The sequence below is a fragment of the Engystomops pustulosus genome, chromosome 7 (genome assembly GCF_040894005.1).
Source record: "Engystomops pustulosus chromosome 7, aEngPut4.maternal, whole genome shotgun sequence".
In the NCBI taxonomy this organism is placed as follows: Eukaryota; Metazoa; Chordata; class Amphibia; order Anura; family Leptodactylidae; genus Engystomops; species Engystomops pustulosus.
This window is the reverse complement of record NC_092417.1, coordinates 27,906,054-27,929,459: the sequence shown is the minus strand read 5'-3', so window position 1 is coordinate 27,929,459 and position 23,406 is coordinate 27,906,054. Positions and strand designations below refer to the sequence as shown.

General features: G+C 42.6%; 3 protein-coding genes across 7 annotated transcripts; 1 reads left to right on the top strand and 2 right to left on the bottom strand.

Annotated features, from left to right (window-relative positions):
• Positions 1 to 7: 7 nt before the first annotated feature.
• On the bottom strand, positions 8 to 1,136 carry LOC140068724 (olfactory receptor 5G29-like). Its single transcript, XM_072114124.1, has one exon. The coding sequence runs from the start codon at positions 1,133 to 1,135 to the stop codon at positions 200 to 202; it is 936 nt and encodes a 311-aa protein (XP_071970225.1). The 5' UTR covers position 1,136; the 3' UTR covers positions 8 to 199.
• A 2,922-nt stretch (positions 1,137 to 4,058) lies between these two features.
• Positions 4,059 to 7,978, bottom strand: LOC140068723 (acyl-coenzyme A thioesterase THEM4-like). Its single transcript, XM_072114122.1, has 7 exons — positions 7,907 to 7,978; positions 6,351 to 6,462; positions 6,101 to 6,263; positions 5,792 to 5,945; positions 5,582 to 5,692; positions 4,591 to 4,715; positions 4,059 to 4,233 (listed from the first exon to the last, which is right to left on the bottom strand). Exons 2-7 carry the CDS (start codon positions 6,459 to 6,461, stop codon positions 4,208 to 4,210), a joined length of 690 nt encoding a protein of 229 aa, XP_071970223.1. The 5' UTR covers position 6,462; positions 7,907 to 7,978; the 3' UTR covers positions 4,059 to 4,207.
• A 2,725-nt stretch (positions 7,979 to 10,703) lies between these two features.
• Positions 10,704 to 22,952, top strand: LOC140068722 (intelectin-1-like). 5 transcript variants are annotated; one of them, XM_072114119.1, is made up of 10 exons: positions 10,704 to 10,966; positions 12,317 to 12,480; positions 12,565 to 12,612; positions 13,801 to 13,877; positions 15,159 to 15,320; positions 15,519 to 15,766; positions 18,348 to 18,506; positions 19,391 to 19,511; positions 20,834 to 20,937; positions 22,653 to 22,952. In XM_072114119.1, the coding sequence occupies exons 3-10, from the start codon at positions 12,608 to 12,610 to the stop codon at positions 22,803 to 22,805; spliced, it is 1,029 nt and encodes a 342-aa protein (XP_071970220.1). In that variant the 5' UTR covers positions 10,704 to 10,966; positions 12,317 to 12,480; positions 12,565 to 12,607; the 3' UTR covers positions 22,806 to 22,952. The 5 variants fall into 5 exon arrangements, with proteins under 5 accessions (XP_071970220.1, XP_071970222.1, XP_071970219.1 ...); XM_072114121.1 differs by having other exon boundaries at positions 10,830 to 10,966; positions 12,317 to 12,373; XM_072114118.1 differs by lacking the exon at positions 10,704 to 10,966 and having other exon boundaries at positions 12,218 to 12,480.
• Positions 22,953 to 23,406: the final 454 nt, after the last annotated feature.

The window sequence follows — 23,406 nt, the reverse complement described above, 5'->3', positions numbered from 1 at the left end:
ATTAATAATAAAGCTTCATTACAGACGCCTGTGATAGCTGTTACAGCTGATCAGTGTAACCAAGGGCTAAAGTACAGAAAATTACCAACTTCCAGAGGTCCGTTTGTAACTAGGGGTCGTATGTAAGTCAGGTGTTCTTAAGTAGGGGACCACCTGTACTCTTCTAGCACATCGAAGATCCCATAGGATTCTATGCATGTTATCTATTCTGTCTTCTAAAAAGTTGGACCTCAAATGCAGCTTTGATCTCTTGATTCCTAAGACTGTAGATTATGGGATTGAACAATGGTGTGACCACAGTATATAAAAGAGACAATATTTTTTTGAGGTTCAATGAGGAAATGCTGGTGGGTACAACATACACAGCAAATAATGTCCCATAATACATGGATACTACCGTTAGATGTGAACTACAGGTTGAGAAAGCCTTTTGCCTCCCAGAGGTGGACGAAATCCGTACAATACTCCAGAAGATAGAGCTGTAACTCCCAATTATGAATAGAAATGGAAGCAGCACTATGGGGACAGAAGACACGTATATTTCAATTTTTACAAAAGATGTATCCGAACAGGAAAGGTCCAGAAGAGGAGCAACGTCACAGAAGAAATGGTCAATCACATTGGATCCACAGAATTGGAGCCTACATATAAGAAGGAGTGAAGTCATCGTCACCACTAAGCCTAGGATCCATGAAGAAGCCACAAGACAAACTTGAAGGCTCAAATTCATAATTGCTGTGTATCGTAAAGGATTACATATGGCCAAGTATCGGTCATAGGACATCACCGTAAGAAGAAACGACTCTGTTGTAGCTGAGAAACCAAAAACATGATATTGGGCAATGCAGCCCACCACGGACAATGTACTACCTTCTTTTACTATGACCTCCAGCATGTTTGGCAAGACATCGGAGGTGAACATGGTGTCACAGAAGGACAGGTGACTGAGGAAAAAGTACATGGGAGAGTTGAGAATACTACTGGATAGAAACAAAGTGATGATCAATAGGTTACCCCCCAATGTTACAACATAAACCAGGAGGAGCAAAGTGAATAGGAGAAACCGAAAACTATGAAGATTTCTGAACCCCAACAGGAAGAAGTCTACAATGACTGTCTGGTTGCTTGTAGACATGGCCACAGCTCTTGCAGAAAAAAAAAGGCCATTAGTAAATATAAGATTATAACATGATATAATACCATTGTTTAACTGTCCCATGGTTGTCATGGCAACTGATAGCCGCTGTTTGATGATGTCACAGGGAGCGACAATCAAAAACAAGATGGTGGAGCCCATGTGCCGCGGGATTTTGACCCATTAATCTGTGCTAGTACCGATAGCAGGAGTTAGTGGTGGCTGTTTGCTGCAGTATGCAGTATGCAGCCAACCCCATGTCTGTATGACAAGTGCTCATGCCGTGAGCACTTGTTAGGCAGAGTGTTAAGAGGTGAAACCTAAAATTTTGTATAAAAGTTAAATAATTAATAGCAACCTTCTATTTTTGAACTAAATTAAAATTGTGGCTGGTCCTGAATACACAAATCAGCCTGAACTTGAACCAGTTAAGATTCAAAAGCTTCCAGAAAGCAATCATTCATTTTTTTTTTAAATCAATTTCTCGCTATTTCTCAATTTCTCACAATTTTTTCGGGATTTGCGCCGCTGTGACATGTATTTAACAGGGGCTTGCACTGTGATTGTGTCGCATGTGATCGGATTGTGGCGCAGCTGTGGCGGCTTTCATGCGACAGAAATCGGGGGTTGTGCCGTCGGACGATTCGACTGATTTGGACTGAGTGCGGGATTTAACTTTCAAATTGTGTCGCAAGATCAAGCACTTACATGCACCAGGAAGAACAAGGTGAACTCCGGTGGACCTGAGCGGGGAAGCGACACATGCAGGATAACGGGCGCACGATCTTAGTGAATCGCGGTGAGTGCATGATCAACGGACAATGTACTTTCGTGAAAATAAATCATTTAAATTAAATATATATTTTTTTATACTATATGAGCAGTAGATACAAAAAAGGTAATAAAAAATGTTAAATAATCAAATATTTCCAATGTAATAAAATATTCTGAAAAAAACGTACTAAAAACAAAAAGATTCGGATGTGCTCATCCGTCTTCGCACTCCTAAGTGTGATATGTGATAACGACTTTAATAAGGTTTATACGTTTGAAACTAAAACAAAAAGATTATACATTTAGCACTGTAGACAAGTTCTATTGAAATATCCTCACTTGGCAACATAAAAATGTATTTTAAAAAACGATATTCCTTGGAACGGACTCAAAAATGGCCAAAAATGCTGCAATGTAAAGCCTAAAATTAGAGAATTAAAAAAAAAGTTTTTTGATTTTTAGAATAATACTGTACTTCTGTATTAAAGGATTAGAAATGGTAACTTGACCTAAAATCTTCTAATTTAACATCTCAATTTATACCTTTATCTTTTCGGACACTTCTCTGGTTCAGGTCTTGATAATATAACGAAAGCCCTACAACTCATATATACATTTTGTGATGTCATGGATCCTAACAGAGCAGATTTTGCATGTGTACTGTACTGGGTGAAATCCAAATGCCTGATATCCCATTACATCTGCTGTTGGGGAAAGACAGGAGAACCTATTAGAATTGGTCAATGTGGTCAATACCCATTTAACATAAATGGCCAAATTTACTATGTTAGCTGTGAAGTTCTAGTCTTTGTGTTTGCTCAACTTAATCCAGGTCCTGTTTCCAAGCTTTTGACTACAAGATCATGAATATCATGCAATAACATTTCAACCACCTTCGTACCCTTTGGTGCCCTCACCGTAACTCTGGAGCAGCCACCCGTTTGGACAAGTCCGGTAACTCGTACTGTATATGGTATGTAGGCAATTTAAAGCCTTAAAAATCTCAGATTTGATGTAGGAGTGATTAAGGTACTCACCGTTTTATATGTAAAGACAGACTAGATTTTTGGTATTTGGATTATGTTAAATCATGTTATAGATAGCAGGACTTGACGTCCAGACGTGGCCCATTGTAGTGAAAGTATCAAAAGTAGAGCTTTGTAGTTTGACATAATTCACCTTTGGGCTGTAAATACACATGGCTTGTACAACTAGAGCGTTATAAATTATACCATATTAAACATTAGGGAATTGTAGTATCCCAGGGTGTTTCCACCAGGGTCTCCAACGTCATTATTAGGGTAAAAAAACAAAAACACAGGAATATAATTCGGTATCGATGTAACAAATCTAATCTAGTATTTCATTTTACTAAGATGGTTGAGTCAATGTTGATAAAGAAGACTTTGGGAAAAATACTTTGACTACTGGTTATCTCTTTCACATCTTCAACGGCAGTTATTGGAAATTGCTAACAATGGTTACTCAGGTAGTCATCTGTCTGTGGAAGCTGAACCTGTTGAGGTGGTGGCTTCGGATGGTTTGACTGAAGATCAGCTACTAAACAATGGCCCATAAGATACAGCCTTGTGACTAGCAGACGATAAGATCAAACTATATTGTATTGTTACCATATTTTCCAATTGTCCTGGTAAAGCTGTAGATGCTCTTTAGTGCTTTCTGATCTCTACTCACTGAGAGGTTGGGGTTGTCTCTCTGCTATAGCTAGAAGTAAGCAGATCCTGGTGTTGACTCTTAACTAGGATCTGCAGTGATCAACTGTGATCTGTTGTAGAACCTAAATAGACGTATTCAAAATCCTTATAGTACCACCACAGAAAAAGAATTTCTGATCAACCGTGATCTGTTGGAGAACCTAACTAGACATGTTCAAAATCCCTACAGTACCAGCAGAGAAAAAAAATGTGTTGTGCTAGGTGTTCCAAGGTTCAGTCAGTGTTGTAGAACCAGAATATAGGAAATTTCCTCCATTAATACAGAATGTAATCATACTTGAGAATGCCTATACTAAAATGAGGCTTAATCCATTGATTGAAATTCCAAGCTCAGATGGTTCCCCTTTTGAATATAGAGGTATTTTGTCAGACTTTCAAACCTACATCAACTATAAAGAAATAAATTAAGCCCCTTATGGTGAGACCTTCCATATTTATTAGTAACTCTCAGCTTCCATGAAGTCAAAGGTAGACCTAGGCAATGTAGGATATTTTGTTGTCCTTCAGGAGCACCTTTCTGATGGTTGACCAGGCTCTTCCCTTTTGGATTCATAGTCACCGCTCATTGGTTTGCCTTGATAAATAGAGCTGTGAAAAAAAAACCAAGAAACTGAGGAGTGTAGAAGACAATCGTGAACAACCACCTTTAGCTGACATACAATAAAAACCACCTTAAATTAAGCATAATTACCATGTTTTTTGAAAAGACTACCACGCCTCACCAAGACCACCACTTTTCAATGCCATTTTGGGAGAACATTACGTAAAATTGCCGTAACCAATATCATGCAAATATTTGGTAACTCCTTAGCATTTTATGAGTCTTCTTACTCACTTTCGAGGTAGGTGGACCAAACAGTGAATGCAAAATAAGCTATAAAATGAACATTGGCAGAATTCATGGATACAAATTTACAAAAGGAAATATACATTCTGGTTACTCACCTGTGGCTTCTGCATGAAGTATTACGCCATCATAACTTTGGATATGGCAGCTTGAGTACACCTTACGTCCCTGAATTTTGTCAACGTGGCTCTCGACGAACAAGGTACTCCCCAGGGGTACAGGCCTGCCAATGGAAACAGTATCAGTATAAACTGAGTATTATGGAAAATAATGATTCTTTTGTATTAAAATGAGGGAAAGGGAAACAATAGTTATGTGGTTTCTAAACAGTGAGGTGGGTCAAATAAATGCGAATCCAATGATGGGTCTACCAAGCCTCCTCCCTGTATCACTGCTTATCTCCTATCCACAGTTTCACATTAAAGGGACTTGGTAAAAGGGATTAAACTCTGGACCGAACAGAGTTTAATCACCCATAGGAGCCAAGTGCAACAGAAGTGGACAATCACAATGAATTGCTCCTAAGACCTTGCATTGAGCTGCTCCACAGTAACCACCAACTAGGTGATGATTACAGCCATCACTGACCTGGGAGACAGTAGAAGAACTTCAGCATGAGGGTCTGAAAGTTATACATCACCTTCTGTATCCTACCCTTGTCTAGTTTAGTCAGTCAAAATAGGGGTGCCAGAATAGGGTTACACAATGTTAGTTTACTACTAAGGCTCCTTGACAGTTTCTCGGCACACTTGACCACCTTCATCTATAGTACATCACACAAGCTAATCCATATAAAACATCAAATGAATGGGTCATTGTGTAGGATACATGCAAAAGTAATAGCTTATGGAAGTGATTTCAATTTCTGTGTCCAATCCCAACTCATTTTAGAAGTACCCAATACTGGGATGGGACAAGGTACATTTCCCAGGATTTTCTCCAAAAATTTAGGACAGTCCTGGTCAATTTGTTGGCATGTATGTATGGTATGTAGCATGTTGACTAATGAAATATATTTTGCTCCAAATCAAAGAGATTAGAATATGTATCAGCCTTAGGACATATGTTTATCACTGATCTACGACCTACTTGTGGTAGGTGATGTTGAGATTAGCTGTCATGACACTACCACAGGTGTATACGGCTCCCGCTCCAGCTGTACTGTCGATGATTGTGGCAATGCATCCTCCATGAGCATACCTGTAAGATATAACCATAGACAAGAAGAAAAGTCTAAGTGAGGAACCTCCCATGCTGAAGATTATGGACTTGGGGGAGGCAGACGTCAAAGTAACTTACCCTGGAGGACCCTCTAGGTAGGGACCAGGTTGGAAAAGACAGACCATTCTCCTCTCATCCTTGTTATAAAACATGCAGTACTCAAATCCAAGACCATCACTGTCTAAATTTCTGAGGAACATCCGTTTGCCTATTCCTGTCTCAAGAGGATCACCTGCCAACAAATAGCAAGACTGAGCTTGGAGAACATCACAAAAGGTCATCAAAAGCAAAGACTCGCCCTTGCCGTAGACATTTTGTTGGCTGCAACTCTTTGGATTAGTATTGCTCAGGGATCATGAAAACAGGTCAATTTCTGAAGATCTTCACCTTCTAAGTGATGCGCAATAGTGTTGTGGGAAGGAATACGTGTCCAGCCACCGGTTTTGCTGAGTTCCATGAAGTTGTTGTATAGATTCCTCAAGTTCGGGCTCCACGTAGCATTGGGTAGTCCAAAATCTCGTAGTTCTTCAGTAGGACAGTGGTGTCTGACCTGGACGGAAATAGGAATTCAATGTTCTATGTAAATGATTATCATCTGATGATGGGGTAAGTTTGTAAGAATAATGGCAATACTCACAGAATAGTAGCAAGAAGAGATGGTGGTTTCTTGATGCTGAATTCGATAAGTATACAGAGCCTTGGACTTGTGGAGTAATCTGCTGCATCCTCGCAACATTCTAAGTACCATTCTAAGTAAAATATACATAAAATATACATCTTACTCATAGATCACATTCAATTGTGCTGCAAGGCAGTGTCCAACCCATGAAAGCCCTTAAAGGAAACCTACCACCACGAATCTACCTATTAAGGTAGATCCGGTGGCAGGTTCCTCTCATGTAGAGTTGTATAGCCCTTTTAAGGGCTAATTCTTCTGCGGCCCATAACTTTAGTAAATTTTAATTCATACAATATTCAAATTTTCTAAAGAGGCTACTGGGGCGTGGAGTAGCCGGAGCTGAGGCTGCACGGCTCGGCTACTCCACTCCTCAGTAGCCTCTTGTTTTCCGCCTACCCTGACATCTCCTCGCACTCATCTGAGAAGCTGGGTTCTGCGCATGCGCAGTAGCTACGGCTCCAGAGCCGAGACCACACCGTGGGCGGCCTGCGTTCTGTGCATGCGCAGCACTCAGCTTCTCAGATGAGTATGCACCAGGAGCTGCGCACTGAAGATGACAGGGTAGGCGGAACACAAGAGGCTACTGGGGCATGGAGTGGCCGTGCTGTGTAGCCTCAGCTCCGGCTACTCCACACCCCAGTAGCGTCTTTGGAAAATTTGAATATTGTGTGAATTAAAATGTACTAAAGTTATGGGCCACCAAAGAATTAGCCCTAAAAAAGGGCTATACTACTCTACATGAGAGGAACCTGCCACCGGATCTACCTTAATAGATAGATCTGTAGTGGTAGGTTTTCTTTAAATCATGGCATGAAATAATTCCTCGTATGCTTGTTTCATCTGATCTCTGCCTGTATTTGAAGGCTCTCTTATAGGTTGCCATGGGGGCGTATTCAATCACCTTAGATGTTGTAGTTCCTATTGACTATAGGGAAGTTAAACTACTGGGAATAGAATTTCGATCCTGATAATTGACATGGGAACCTGGATGTATATAATGGGAACCTTCTACAGTCATCAGGTTATCCTCATCGATATATATCCATCACAAAAAAAGTATGGTGGAGTATATATTCTATTTCACTTCTCCCAGAAACAAAACTGAATTAGATATGCAACTTTTATGTATCCCCAAATTATATCAATCAGAATTGCAGATCATTCCAGAAAAAATAAGCCCTCAGATTACAACATCTGCAAGCTATAGAACTTGTGGTCAGTCATATGATGCATAAACCTACTGTACCTCTGTATGCCTCCCGAAATATAAGGAGGTGTGTTATGGGAAAATATTGTGACAAGTCCCATTATGTTCTGGAAATATTCTCTCCAGAGGCATTGCTTCTAGGTTAGGGTACAGTTTCGAGTAGAAGCGTCATATAGCGGCACAGCCCTGTGTGCCCTGTGTACACTATTCTAGTTCTGTGTATGCAGCTACATGGTGTATATATTAGGCATAACAGGAAAATACAAGAATTCTATATAGAAATGGCTAACATCTAATAGTCTCTCACCTGCTGCTGGCTCTTGGCAGAGAATGGAGGAGGTTCTCCTGGTCTGATCCAGCTTATAGTAAGAAATCTCTCCACATGCTGACAATGACTGACAGGGAGGATGATGATGGCCGGCTGAAGATTTACCGAGATTACGATTATGTGAATGTCACAGTCATGTCCTCCTTCTCATCAAGGTGTAAGAGCGTCCCATTGATAGTCTCACCAAAGACCCCCTTACACCGTAACACTAATCCCTACTATAATCTTCTAAAATACTAAGCATTTCTTCTAATATACAGGCAGTCCCCGGGTTACATACAAGATTGGGTCTGTAGGTTTGTTCTTAAGCTGAATTTGTATGTAAGTCAGAACTGTATACTTTATCATTGTAACTCCAGACAAATTTTTTGGTCTCTGTGACAATTGGATTTTAAAAATGTTGGGTTGTCATCATAACCAGGATTAACAATAAATCTTCATTACAGACGCCTGTGATAACTGTTACAGCTGGTTATTGTAGCCTAAGGCTAAAGTACAGTAATTACCAACATCCAGAGGTCCGTGTGTAACTAGGGGTCGTCTGTAAGTCAGGAGTTCTTAAGTAGGGGACCGAATGTACAGTAAATATAATTCACCTTGCAGCACGTAAATATCAGAGCTACAAATGTACACTCCTAATTTATATCTAAAAAAAACATTTTATGAAAATTACTGTTGTTCAAACACATACAAGAAAATGTATCTTATCTGCTGTACAAACCGATTAAAAACTAAAATCTAAGATGTACTCTAGGCAAGACATTGGGGCTGAGATGTCAGCTTTTACAAAAATGATAGATAAAGATATAAGGAAAATCCATAATACAAATAATAAAAGCAATTTTTAAGCAAGATGGAAACTAAAATTAGGAAATATTTACAAAAACACTCAAAAATGACCATTTCGTCCAGCAGACAAGGGGGGATTGTGATAATGGATACTATAAAATATGATAGATCAGTGTATGAGAAACTTAAAAGGAACCTGTCACCAGGAGACCCATTTTTAGCACTCCCCCAGTCCCCACAGAGCATAGTACTTACACTGCCAAAGTGTTTTTGTATAAAAAAAAATAGGTTTTACAGAAGAAAAGATATGTTATATTGTACCTTTCATTAGCATCTGCTGTGTGACTAGGCTGTTGCCCACTGGGAGGAGCTGGAAAGGAGCAGTTCCCCCCCACCCTTGGGAAACATTTGACCTTTTCAAATATATGAATAACTCCCCACACTCAGGATTGGCTGTAGAGCAGCAGGGGGCGTCGCTAAGCCAAGTGATGGGATGTTTCATATATTTGAAAAGGAGTAGCTGTTCCCCAAGGGTGGGGGGGAACTGCTCCTACAATATACAATATAACATATCTTTTTTTTCTGTAAAACGAATTTTTAATACAAAAACACTTTGGCAGTGTATGTACTATGCTCTGTGGGGACTGGGGGAGTGCTAAAAATGGCTCTCCTGGTGACAGGTTCCCTTTAAAGGAAACCTACCACCACGGGTCTACCTATAAAGGTAGATCAGGTGGTAGGTGGATCTATAGGACGTGAGGATAGACCTTTTAAGAGCTAATCTTCAAGTCCCTGCAATCTTTTTATGACTTTTATTTCCCAAATATGCTAATTTTCTAAAGAGGCTACTGGGGCGGGGAGTAGCCGGAGCTGAGGCTACACGATGCGGGTACTCCACGCCCCAGTAGCCTCTTTGATCCTCCCACCCTGACTTCTTTGGCGCACAGCTATAAGGAGCTGCGCACCCTCGTCCGCGAAGCCGCAGTTGCGCGGTCATTGCTCTGAAGCCAGAGCTACTATACATGCGCAGAACTCCGGCTGCGTGCCGAATATATCCGGTAGGATGATCAAAGAGGCTACTGGGGCCTGGAGTAGCCGTGTCGTGTAGCCTCAGCTCCGGCTACTCCACGCCCCAGTAGCCTCTTTAGAAAATTAGCATATTAGGGAAATAAAAGTTATTAAAAGATACAGGGCACGTGAGGATAAGCCCTTGAAAGGGCTATCCTCACATACAATAGGGGCGCCTACTAGATCCATGGTGGTAGGTTTCCTTCAAGGGTGATCCCACCTCCCAGTTTGAGTCAGAATTGGAAGCTTTACTCCTTTTAATGTCCCCACCTCGAATTGGTGGGGACACTTTCTCTATTGCCTTGCTTATGGTATGTGCAATATTAACCCTTATTGTGCTTTAAGAAGGTGCTAGTAGGTTAAAATATAGTACAGGCAGTCCCCAGGTTACATACAAGATAAGATCCATAGGTTTGTTCGTAATGATTTTGTATGTAAGTCGAAACTGTATATTTTATAATGGCAACCCCAGACAACATTTTTTTTTCACGCAGTGATTTTCTAAATTTTTTGCTGTAATGGGACCAAGGATTATCAATAAAGCTTCATTACAGACACCTTACAGTTGATTATTGCAGTCTGGGACTATAATAACATCCAGAGAGCTTCACCAGAGGTCACAGTTGGGAGAGGGGTCTGTCTGTAACTAGGGGTCATCTGTACGTCGAGTGTCCTTAAGTAGGGGACCGCCTGTATAGTGAATGGACTTGTTTTTTTCTATGTTAGGTCATTAATCTGCCTGGGGATGACTAAGTTTGTTTCTGTGTTTCACATGATCCCCTAATGTACCTTTGTATTTTTTTAAGTTTTTAATCCCAGTATGTTTATGTGTTTGTATCTTACCTACCGTGGTGATGTTTGCGGTAGGTGCCCAGGAGGGGTGTTTTCTTCTTAGGTTACTGCCCCCGTTCTTCCTCATTAATGCAGGTGGTTTTAAATCGCTTCAACAGAATTTGTGTTATCAGATCACGACTAAGACGTGCTGCCTCGAAACGCGTTGATCACTCGCACACGAGTTGTATTATTCCTGAGACGTAAATAAGAAAACGGCATTTTATCTATCCTGGTGGCTTCTTGTGAGGGACGAGTTTCGCTCACCTTTGCTCTGTTTGGATTCTATGGTTTGGATATCACTACCTGCACCGAGGCTGAGAGCAGGGAAACAGAATTGCTTTCATTTGGGTGAGCTGGGCTTTCACCTATGGGTGGTTTTTCTTTACTTACTATAATACTGCTCCTATGTACAGGAATATACTATTACTATGCCATATAACACCGCCAGCCAGTCCCCCCAGTATATAGCCAATCAGTCCCCTGTATATAGCCAGCCCCCCCAGTATATAAGTAGCCAGCCCACTCAGTATACAGCCAGCCCCCCCAGTATATAGCCAGCCCCCCAGTATACAGCCATCCTGCCCCAGTATGTAGCCAGTCATTCCCCTGTATATAGCCAGCCAGTACCCCAGTATACAGCCAGCTAGCCCCCAAGTATACAGCTAGCCAGTCCCCCAGTATACAGCCAGCCCCTGTAAATAGCAGTCAGCCCCCTAAATATATAGCCAGCCAGCCCCCCAGTATATAACCAGCCAGCCCCCTAGTATATAGCCAGTCATCCCCCCCAGTATATAACCAGCCAGCCCCCAGTATACAGCAAGCCAGTCCCCCCAGTATACAGCTAGCCAGTCCCTGTATATAGCAGCCAGCCCCCCAGTATATAATCAGCCAGCCCCCCCAGTATATAGTCAGCCAGCCCCCCCAATATATAGCCGGCCAGTCCAACCAACCCCCCCCCCCCCGTATACAGCCTGCCAGCCCCTCCCCAATATATAGCCAGCCAGCCTGTACCCCCCAGTATATAGCCATCCAGACCCCCAAGTATACAGCCAGCCAGCCCCCCAACTAGTATAAAGCCAGCCAGTCCCCCCAGTACACAGGGGGAACTTCGGAAAGTACACGGTTTTTTATTTTTATTATTATTTTATTTTTCCACCAGCCCCACAAGTTCCAGACTGGCCCCTGACTAGTTGACCCACTGGGATTCCCCCGGTGGGTCCTATGGCCAGTACTCCCCTGGTCACAGGGATTCCCCTAGTAGCCAGTAGTCAGAGTGATGCCCCAGTATCCAGTACCCACAGGGGCCATGCTACTAGTATCCACTAGCCATAGAGATGCCCCACAGTACCCATCAGTCACAGTGATGCCCCTAGTAGCCAGCACTAACATGCCTCCAGTAGCTAGTAGTCACAGTGATGCCTCCAGTAGCTAGTAGTCACAGTGATTCCCCACAATAGACAGCAGTCACAGTAATTCCTTGCTTCTCTCTGCGCCTTCTCTCTGCTCTTGTAGAGCCTTCCAGTAGAGGGCATCACCCACCACACACATTCCAACACTTGGTCTCCTCTTCCTTCCTCCACCCTCCCCATTTGTTAAGAGTTTCTGATGGGATACACATGGCCTCCTTCCAAATATTTCATGGATGTCATGTTTACACCGTAATATAAATATACAATTTTCTTCACGATAAACCTACAGGCTACAGATTTCTACAGACTTCACCCACCGCCAGAAGAAGGCAGAGGACCTTATCGGGTAACAAGAGGAATCTAACGCATTCACTGTAGTTTCTATGTGATTGATACTAAAGCCAATGAATTATACTCCCCACCTGTGCCTCTAATGTACTAACATTGAAGGGGGTAAATATTATTAACCATTTATTGACTGAGGGATCATTTGTTCATGTGAGACATCAACTTTTTATGTTGCTGTGTTTCCTGTAGCTTGTGTTCTGCAGGACAAGTCATTTTCAGCAGAATTTTCAGCATGGGGTACGTACAACTTTTTGGTATGTGTGTGAGAGGGGGGAGGTTGGGGTTTTGATGCCACAAAATAACAATCCCTCCATGGATTTCCTTTCAATTCCAGTATATAATTAGCCTCACAGTATTGAAACGCATCTACACAAGGAGATGGGGAGATTTATCAGAGCAGATTAGTTCTAGCAGCCCATGGCATCCAATCATAGCTCAGCTTTCACTTTCTCAAAGCTGTTTATAACATAAAAGCCGAGCTCTGATTGGTTGCTGTGGGCAACTAGTACTAATGTCGGCCATTTTGTTTAAAATATGATTTTACTACTGCAGGCTATACCTATATTTTCTGCTGTTTCCGAGCTGGGGTTGGAGACTAGCTGCTATGTTGTCTCCCTCCCTTAGGAACATCAATGGGATAATCTAAGACATTATAGACATCTACTGACCAGTACTGATTTGATTTAAATCTCATATAAGAGAAAATGTACATCTTAGGCCCAGTAATATATATATATGTACTTAGTCTGTTCTGGGTATACGCATGCATTTATAGGTCGGTATAGTTACTGTCTGTGCCCACGTCTCTCCTTTTGCACTCAGATCTTGCTCACTCCTTCCCCTTCCCTCTCCATTGACATTTATGGCAATGCTTTGTTGTTTAGTCTGGTTCCAGCAGGATGGGTTCCACAGAGAGTTAGACACGGTAAGGGTGCATTCACATTAACATGAACTCACCTGGCTGTATCTGGGAGAGCACCTGGGAGAGCACTTCGGAGAGCACCTGGAAGAGCGCTGCTCACCCTTCCCCTCTCCATAGGAAATAGCATGACGAAGGCCGTAGACACGGGGAAAGACAGAGCACCAGGTACGGTGCCACATGTGTGTGGCATCATGCTGCTGGGTCGCCATAGCCATCTACGGGGACGTATATATACGCTGTGAACTTGTGAGGCCTAAGGGAGAAGCAAAATATGTGGAAAAATGAGGATCCTTCTTTCTTAAGGTCTTTTACAAATGTTCACAAACAACACATCACTACTGAGGATAGTAACGTGCTGTAGGTGTAGAGGTAACCACTTAGGCCCGTAATAGGGTGCAAGAGACACCTATAATTAAACAGCTGTTGTAGTATGGCCATGACTGGGGGCGGTACACAGGTTAGTCCTGTTCCTTGATATAAACAAAGTTCCCTTTGTCCCGTAGGACCTGGATGATAATACATCTGATGCTCTTACATATGATGCGGAGCTCAGCTCTAACAGAGGATCCGTCATTCTGCAGTAAGTACAAAATACTAAATCTTTTCGAAAGTGTTCCCAATGACAGTTGATATGTATATGCAAAGTTATATGTATCCATGGTGACAGACTACAAACAAACCTTGTGTGTAGCCCTATCCTGCAGTGACGTGTTACTTCCTAACATCCACTTACTTTTCTACGGTCTCTAGTTTGAAAGGGGTCAAAGGTGAAAACCAATACACAAACAAAGGGTAAGACTACACGCAGAATTTGTTTGTAGTCTGTAACCATGGGAACACATAGGTATGCTCTGGATCTATGGGCAAAAAAACTACAATTAAAATGTTTTACCATATTTTAAGACAAAAACTTGGGATCATACTACATTATTACAATGAGATCTTATCTGAATAGTGAGTGGACTACATATAAATCAATTGAAAGATGTAGATTATATAACTGGCCTAGGATGTGGAAGCATTGATAACCAGAATGCCACAACTACTATAACTGTGTAAGGCTTCTGGGGTAGTGAACCCCCTGGACCACCGCGGACGATGACACAAGCTGACACCTGGGACCGGAGATCTAAGTGGTATCCGGTCAACCCGGCAGGTTGGTCTTGCTGCAGCGTGGTACCACCAGGTCGCTCCAAAGGCGGTGGCAGCCAAGGTGGAGGTACAGAATTAGCAGGCAATCTCGTTGTCAAGGACAGGCAGTTGGCAATGGATTGAGGTCAGGGATGGAGCAGGAGGTCAGAGCTGGCAGCAGAAGAGCGAAGTCAAGAACAGGTCCGGGGGTCACAACAGGAAATCAAAACACAAGCACGAAGCACAGGGAACAGCTTTCTCATCAGCAGAAGCATGAAGATCCGGCAGGGAATGCCAGGAGAAGCTAGCCTTTATGGGAACCCGGGAAGTGGCCAGCGCCAATCAGCGATGCACTGGCCCTTTAAATCTGCGAGTCCTGGCGTGCGCGCGACCAGCCGGGATGGGAGAAGGAACACTGAGAGGTAAGTGCGGTCTGGGGGAGCAGGAAGTGCCGGTGCCACAGAGAGGAGCACGGGTGCGCCTGTGATCCGAGATGGGGATCGCAGGGGCATCCGTGACAAACTGCTTGAGATAGACCCCACTAATCTCAAAATGATCACCTTAGCTAAAGATGAGAATAGGACAACCCCTTTTAAGGCACCCCCCGTTAAAGATCCATAACCACCATCGTGATAAACCAATGACTTACAATGGGCCTATCAGAATGGTGAAACGTGAAAAGAGCCTCAATTTACTCAGTAAAGTATATGTCTCCTTATATTTATTGTAGAAGACACATCGGTTTCATCCAAGAAAGAGAAGATCCTAAACTTATTGTCCTGTTGGGAAGATGAGAAAGAAAAGAAGATGGATGATCATAGTGAGAAGCTGGAACACGTTTTCAAATATAGGAGCTGTAAGGAGATCCGAGCAGCCTTCAATGATGTCAAAGGTAAAAATTCATCATACAAATCCCCAAAAATCAGAATCACAATAAGTTTTAGGTTTGAGACTCACCTTTCCCTTTGCACACCAGAGTAGTCCCAGGACCTCTCTATTCGAGAGACTTGAAGGCTGCAATGCCTTCTTCAACGGTAGGTGCATAATGAACATAAAAAAAAACATATTAATGTTTTTTTTTATCTCACAGATGGAATCTATACTTTGACCACAAAAAATGGGATGACCTACCAGACCTTCTGTGACATGACAACGAATGGTGGAGGTTGGACTTTAGTGGCAAGCATTCATGAGAACAATATACATGGCAAGTGTACCTTGGGAGATCGCTGGTCAAGTCAACATGGGAATGATGCGAACAACCCTAAGGGTGAGGGGAACTGGGATAATTATGCTACTTTTGGGACCCCGGAAGGAGCCACAAGCGATGATTACAAGGTATGATAGCAAAGTAGAAGCTGTAATTCCTCTCAAGACCACTCAGGTCACAAAGAGTATGATTCTAGGGAATGTACAGAATGTGTGAAGGTGTGTTTCTTATTGAAAGTTTCATGGACTAAAGGAAAGGTTTCGGCCCCATGAACAGCAGAAGAAACTTGTGGAGAGGTTAAGAGCATAAACATTGTGCCAGATTAGTCAAGAAGATTCCACTTGGCATGCATGGAAACAAGATTGGCAGCTTTGGAGTTCGAAAGCTGATGGTTTGGAGGCCCCACGTTTGGTGAGAGGTTCTTACTAAAGATCATCATGGTGAAAGGTTTATGAATTACTAAGTTCAGTTTGAAACAACGATCATAAATCAAGGGTTATCATGGTGCAAGTGTCATGGAACAAAGACCATCTAGGTGTAAGAATCATAGATCAAAGATCATCATGATGTAAGGCTTACGGAACAAGGATCATGGAGGTATAAGTATCATGGATCAAAGGTCAACCTGAAGTAAGGCTCATGATCATCATGATGTAAGGATCATAGATAAAGGATCTCCAGGATGTAAGATTTATGAATCAAAGATTATCATGATGTAAGGATCATGTATGAAGGATTATCATGATGTAAGGCTCAGGTATCAAGGATTATCATGATGTAAGGCTCAGGTATCAAGGATTATCATGATGTAAGGCTCATGAATCAAGGATTATCATAATGTAAGGCTCATGTATCAAGGATTATCATGATGTAAGGCTCATGAATCAAGGATTATCATAATGTAGGGCTCATGTATCAAGGATTATCATAATGTAAGGATCATGAATCAAGGATTATCATGATGTAAGGCTCATGTATCAAGGATTATCATGATGTAAGGCTCATGTATCAAGGATTATCATGACGTAAGGCTCATGTATCAAGGATTATCATGATGTAAGGCTCATGTATCAAGGATTATCATGATGTAAGGCTCATGTATCAAGGATTATCATGACGTAAGGCTCATGTATCAAGGATTATCATAATGTAAGGATCATGAATCAGGGATTATCATAATGTAAGGCTCATGTATCAAGGATTATCATAATGTAAGGATCATGAATCAAGGATTATCATGATGTAAGGCTCATGTATCAAGGATTATCATAATGTAAGGATCATGAATCAAGGATTATCATGATGTAAGGCTCATGTATCAAGGATTATCATGACGTAAGGCTCATGAATCAAGGATTATCATGATGTAAGGCTCATGTATGAAGCATTATCATGATGTAAGGCTCGTGTATCAAGGATTATCATGATGTAAGGCTCATGTATCAAGGATTATCATGATGTAAGGCTCATGAATCAAGGATTATCATAATGTAGGGCTCATGTATCAAGGATTATCATAATGTAAGGATCATGAATCAAGGATTATCATGATGTAAGGCTCATGTATCAAGGATTATCATGATGTAAGGCTCATGTATCAAGGATTATCATGACGTAAGGCTCAGGTATCAAGGATTATCATAATGTAAGGATCATGAATCAGGGATTATCATAATGTAAGGCTCGTGTATCAAGGATTATCATGATGTAAGGCTCATGTATCAAGGATTATCATGACGTAAGGCTCACGAATCAAGGATTATCATAATGTAAGGCTCATGTATCAAGGATTATCATAATGTAAGGATCATGAATCAAGGATTATCATGACGTAAGGCTCATGAATCAAGGATTATCATGATGTAAGGCTCATGTATGAAGGATTATCATGATGTAAGGCTCATGTATCAAGGATTATCATGATGTAAGGCTCATGTATCAAGGATTATCATGACGTAAGGCTCATGTATCAAGGATTATCATGACGTAAGGCTCATGAATCAAGGATTATCATGACGTAAGGCTCATGTATCAAGGATTATCATGATGTAAGGCTCATGAATCAAGGATTATCATGATGTAAGGCTCATAAATCAAGGATTATCATGATGTAAGGCTCATAAATCAAGGATTATCATGATGTAAGGCTCAGATATCAAGGATTATCATGATGTGAGGCTCATGAATCAAGGATTATCATGACGTAAGGCTCATGAATCAAGGATTATCATGACGTAAGGCTCATGAATCAAGGATTATCATGACGTAAGGCTCATAGATATCATCATGATGTCACCTTTATTGATCAAGAGTCATCATATAATGTCCTATGTATAGTTCTGTGTACATTCTGAACCTAGGTTCATCCTGAAGTAAGGATCATTAAACAAGGGTTGTCATAATGTAAGGCTCATAGATTAAGTATCATCATGGTGTCAGGCTATGGTCATGATGTCACATTCATGTATCAAGGGTCATTATGTAAAGTTTTGTATATAGTTCGGTATACATTATGGATTGCGCTTCATCCTGATGTAAGGAACATAAGGGTCTTTGTAATGTGCAGATCATGGATGAAAGATCATCATGATGAATGGCTCATGGATCAAATATCATCATGGTTCGAGGTTCTTGGGTCATCAAGTAAATTACTTGATGTTCTGTTTCCATTTCCCTTCTGTTAACACAACATCCCCATTGATTCCGCAGAATCCTGGATACTATGACATCTTCACAAAAGATGTAAGTGTCTGGCATGTGCCTAATGATAGTCCACTAGAGTTATGGAAGAACTCGTCATTACAGAGATATCGGACAGATACCGGATTCTTAGAACATGAAGGTGGAAACCTCTTCTACTTATACAAGGTAATGTGTGGCCAATCAGCTTGGTCCTTTCCATTCATCATTACATAATAAGATAATTACATATTATATTCACATTACTTGTGAATATAGAAGGTTTCAGCAAGACATAATGGGGCACATTTACTTACCCGGTCCAGTCGCGATCCAGCGGCGCGTTCTCTGCTCTGGATTCGGGTCCGGCTGGGATTTATGAATGTAGTTCTTCCGCCGTCCACCAGGTGGCGCTGCTGCGCTGAAAATCATCTCATCGCGCCGGAATGCACCACCTCGGACCAAGTGAAGGTAAGCGCTCCCCAAGCGACACTTTTTCGGTTTTTAAATGCGGCGGTTTTTCCGAATACGTCGGGTTTTCGTTCGGCCACGCCCCCCGATTTCCGTCGCGCGCATGCCGGCGCCGATGCGCCACAATCCGATCGCGTGCGCCACAATCCCGGGGCAATTCAGGTACAATCGGCGCAAATCGGAAATATTCGGGTAACACGTCGGGAAAACGCGAATCGGGCCTTTAGTAAATGACCCCCAATGAGATAAAAATGCATAAAGATAAAAACAAGACATGTGGACAATGGGGGTCATTTACTAAGGGCCCGATTCGCGTTTTCCCGGGGTGTTACCCGAATAACTCCGATTTGCGCCGATTTTCCCTGTATTTCCCTGGGATTTTGGCGCACGCAATCGGATTTTAGCGCATCGGCGCTGGCATGCATGCGATAGAAATCGGGGGGCGTGGCCGAACGAAAACCCGATGGATTCGGAAATAAATGTCAGAAAAAAAAAAAATGTGTTGCGAAGCTTGCACTTACCTTCAAGAGGTATAGGCCTTTTTAGGGTTTTCTTGGATTTGTTGCCCTTGTAACACTATGTTTACTTATGTTATTACATAGAAATACCCGGTAACTTCTAAAGCAGGAACATGTTTAGCACATAATGGACCAGCTATTCCTATAGTGTATGACTACGGATATGCAGATAAAACTTCCAGGTTTTACTCACCCAATGGAAGAGGTAGGTTTGCAGTGCTTTTCTCTAAGTCCTTTCATATTGTAGATATACAAAGAGATGGAGTTTAAAACGAACAAAGCTGCAGCCTGTGTGTGCCTGAGTCTCCTCACGTATGCTCCCTCTCCTCCACACCATCCCCCTCCCTCTCCTTCCTTCTCAATGCAAATGACAGGAAGTGGAGAGGGTGCTAGATGAGTGTGGAGAGGAGACTTGCACAGGCACACACTGGCTGCAGCTGCCCCTCCACTGGGACTCAGTACATGCTTCTGGCAGGGAGTCAGGTAATGTGAAATAAAGTTATATAAAGTACTAAAATGATTCAGAATGCTGACAAATGCATTTTTAATATGAGCATAGCAAAGACTATTGGAACCAACTAAAAATGACATTCCTGTGTTTAAAATGTGTTTTTATTCATGTGATCTAGCCTACCTAAAAACTACTACACTATAGTTTGTGCCTATTTTTCTTTTTTCTACTATATATCTATTTTTATGGACTGGTATAATATAATCAGCCTGCAGACCAGACACCTAAAATTACTCAAAGCTCTGGTGACTGAAAGGTCCAGCCCAGTCAGCAGCGTTGGCCAACAGAATGAGAGACGCAACGCTGTAAAGGTGATCCGGAGCAGGATTAGTTTACCTTATTTTTCTCACACACCTGCACAGGCCCCCATGGGGGTTTCTAAACTGACCACAAAACCTTTTTTAAAGATAGCCACATGAAAAAACTCTACTGCACCGTCATGTGCCAACCAGAAACCATGGCTTTATTGCCAGCAGTATTGCATGAGAGAATCGATCTGTTGATTTATGAAGGGCATGTTCTATTCTTGGGGTAGTTTTCGGTATAACTCAATGGGGGTCATTTACTAAGGGCCCGATTCGCGTTTTCCCGACGTGTTACCCGAATATTTCCGATTTGCGCCGATTGTACCTGAATTGCCCCGGGATTGTGGCGCACGCGATCGGATTGTGGCGCATCGGCGCCGGCATGCGCGTGACGGAAATCGGGGGGCGTGGCCGAACGAAAACCCGACGGATTCAGAAAAACCGCTGCATTTAAAAACCGAAAAAGTGTCGCTTGGGGAGCGCTTACCTTCACCTGGTCCGAGGTGGTGCATTCCGGCGCGATGAGATGACTTTCAGCGCAGGTGGACGGCGGAAGAACTACATTCATAAATCCCGGCCGGACCTGAATCCAGAGCAGAGAACGCGCCGCTGGATCGCGACTGGACCGGGTAAGTAAATGTGCCCCATTGTGTAGAGAATCAACATCTTGCTTCACGACATCCTAATATGTCTTCTATGTCATAATGACAGGAGAATTTATTGCCGGCTTTATTCAATTCCGTGCGGTCAACTATGAGGGGGCCGCCCTACCGCTGTGCCCTGGAATGAAGGTGACCGGTTGCAATTCAGAACATGTATGTATCACACTTTTTCTTTCTTCTTTACATGGCGTTAACATTCCACAACGCATCCAACCAAGAAAGTTTTTTTTTTAAATTAAAACTTTTTGCTGTATTTTGTCCACTGCCCAGTCGGATGTCGTAACTAGAAATGAGTGGACTCGATGTACAAGTTGAGCCTCATGACCCGGACACATTGCCAGTCTGGCGGCCGAACAGGCAATCCGGCAAATGGACGCCCCTAGCAACTAGCCATTGCTATGATTGGCCAAGGGTTGGTGTTCAGCCACCAATACGGCAATATTTCTGGTTCCCAAACCCAAACATTGGGTCTGCTCATTTCTAATCATGACTTCTTAGTTGGCCTTGTTTATGTAACAAAAAAAAAGAGTCACTCCTATTGCATTTTTTATAATTTTTGGTGCATGCCCCCTGTAATAGGCCTTTGTTGTACTAGGCAAAAATTGTCTCAAAACTGGTAGGTATTGGTAGGGGGTCTAGCAATACAAACTCCATGTATTCTGGGGAAGGGGTTCCGATAGCCTCTAATCTTTGCTTCTTTGACTTTTATGGGATTTCTGGGATCTCCAAGTATGTAGCAGGCGGGATTCATACAAACTTCTTCCGAAAAAATTACTTAGTATTTACTGTGTTTCAGTGCAATCAGTTTTCATAAGACATATAATAGACTTGTCGTGGCGCGACTGGAAAAAGGCATCCCAAAAATACTGATGATGTAAAACACATTGGGGGTCATTTACTAAGGGCCCGATTCGCGTTTTCCCGACGTGATACCCGAATATTTCCTATTTGCACCGATTTTCCCTGTATTGCCCCGGGATTTTGGCGCACGCGATCGGATTGTGGCGCATCGGCGCCGGCATGCACGCGCCGGAAATCGGGGGGCGTGGCCGAGCGAAAACCCGACGGATTCGGAAAAACCGCCGCATTTAAAACAATAAAAGTGTCGCTTGGGACGCGCTTACCTTCACTTGGTCCAGCTCGGTGAACTTGAGTGCGTTCAGATGCTTTTCAGCGCAGCAGCGCCACCTGGTGGACATCGGAGGAACTACCTTGATGAATCCCGGCCGGACCCGAATCCACCGCAGAGAACGCGCCGCTGGATCGCGAACGGACCGGGTAAGTAAATCTGCCCCATAGGGGGGGTCAGAACGCTGCACTTTTGTCGGGTTTCCCGAATATTTCTCTTTTGCCCTGATTTGCCCCGGATTTTGGCGCACGCGATCGGATTGTGGCGCATCGGCGCTGGCTTGCATGCGACAGAAATCGGGGGCGTGGACGTCGGACAACTGGACGGATTCGGACAAACCGCAGAATTTAAAAAAGGAAATGTGTCACAAGATCAAGCACTCACATGCACCAGGAAGAAGGTGAACTCTGGCGGACCTTGGTGCAGAAGCGACACATGCAGGAACTCGGACGCACGATCTTAGTGAATCGCGCTGGACCCGAATCCTCGCCGTGGGATTGAGACGGGACCAGGTAAGTAAATCTGCCCCATAATTCAGGAAGTAACAGTCTGATATTCCACCTAAATATTGTGCATTTTGGCAGATACAATAAATACCCATAACAAATCACATCACATAAAGGGGCTCCCCTCTCCACCATACTGCCCTGACGCAGCTGATACCGGCAGGTATAATGTGATGTCATTGTGCGTTACCTCCACTACAGATCTCGCTATGAGGTATGATTAACTCTTTCAGCACTGTATTGGCGGAGGAGGATACGTAGGAGAAGGGCTCACCAGGCAGTGCGGAGACTTCACCTCTCTGGACTGGGATGGATACGGAGCACACACCGGGTGGAGCTCCAGCAGAGAGATAACAGAGGCAGCAGTCCTCATCTTCTATCGGTAACATCTCTACACGTGGATCAGTCATTTACTTACGTTCCATCGGAAACATACGTGAACAATAAAAGAGGGAAATACGTGTTTAGGGTTGAGTTACTTGTTTTTTCACAGAAACATTAAAGTATATACAGAATAAAAAATCACATGTTAACCTGCGACAGTCCCATTTATCTATTCATCTACAGGAATGTGTGTGTATATCCATCATCCATCCACAGGAATGTGTGTGTATATCCATCATCCATCCACAGGAATGTGTGTGTATATCCATCATCCATCCACAGGAATGTGTGTGTATATCCATCATCTATCCACAGGAATGTGTGTGTATATCCATCATCTATCCACAGGAATGTGTGTGTATATCCATCATCTATCCACAGGAATGTGTGTGTATATCCATCATCCATCCACAGGAATGTGTGTATATCCATCATCCATCCACAGGAATGTGTGTATATCCATCATCTATCCACAGAAATGTGTGTATATATCTATCATCCATCCACAGGAATGTGTGTATAACCATCATCTATCCACAGGAATGTGTGTGTATATCCATCATCTTTCCACAGGAATGTGTGTGTATATCCATCATCCATCCA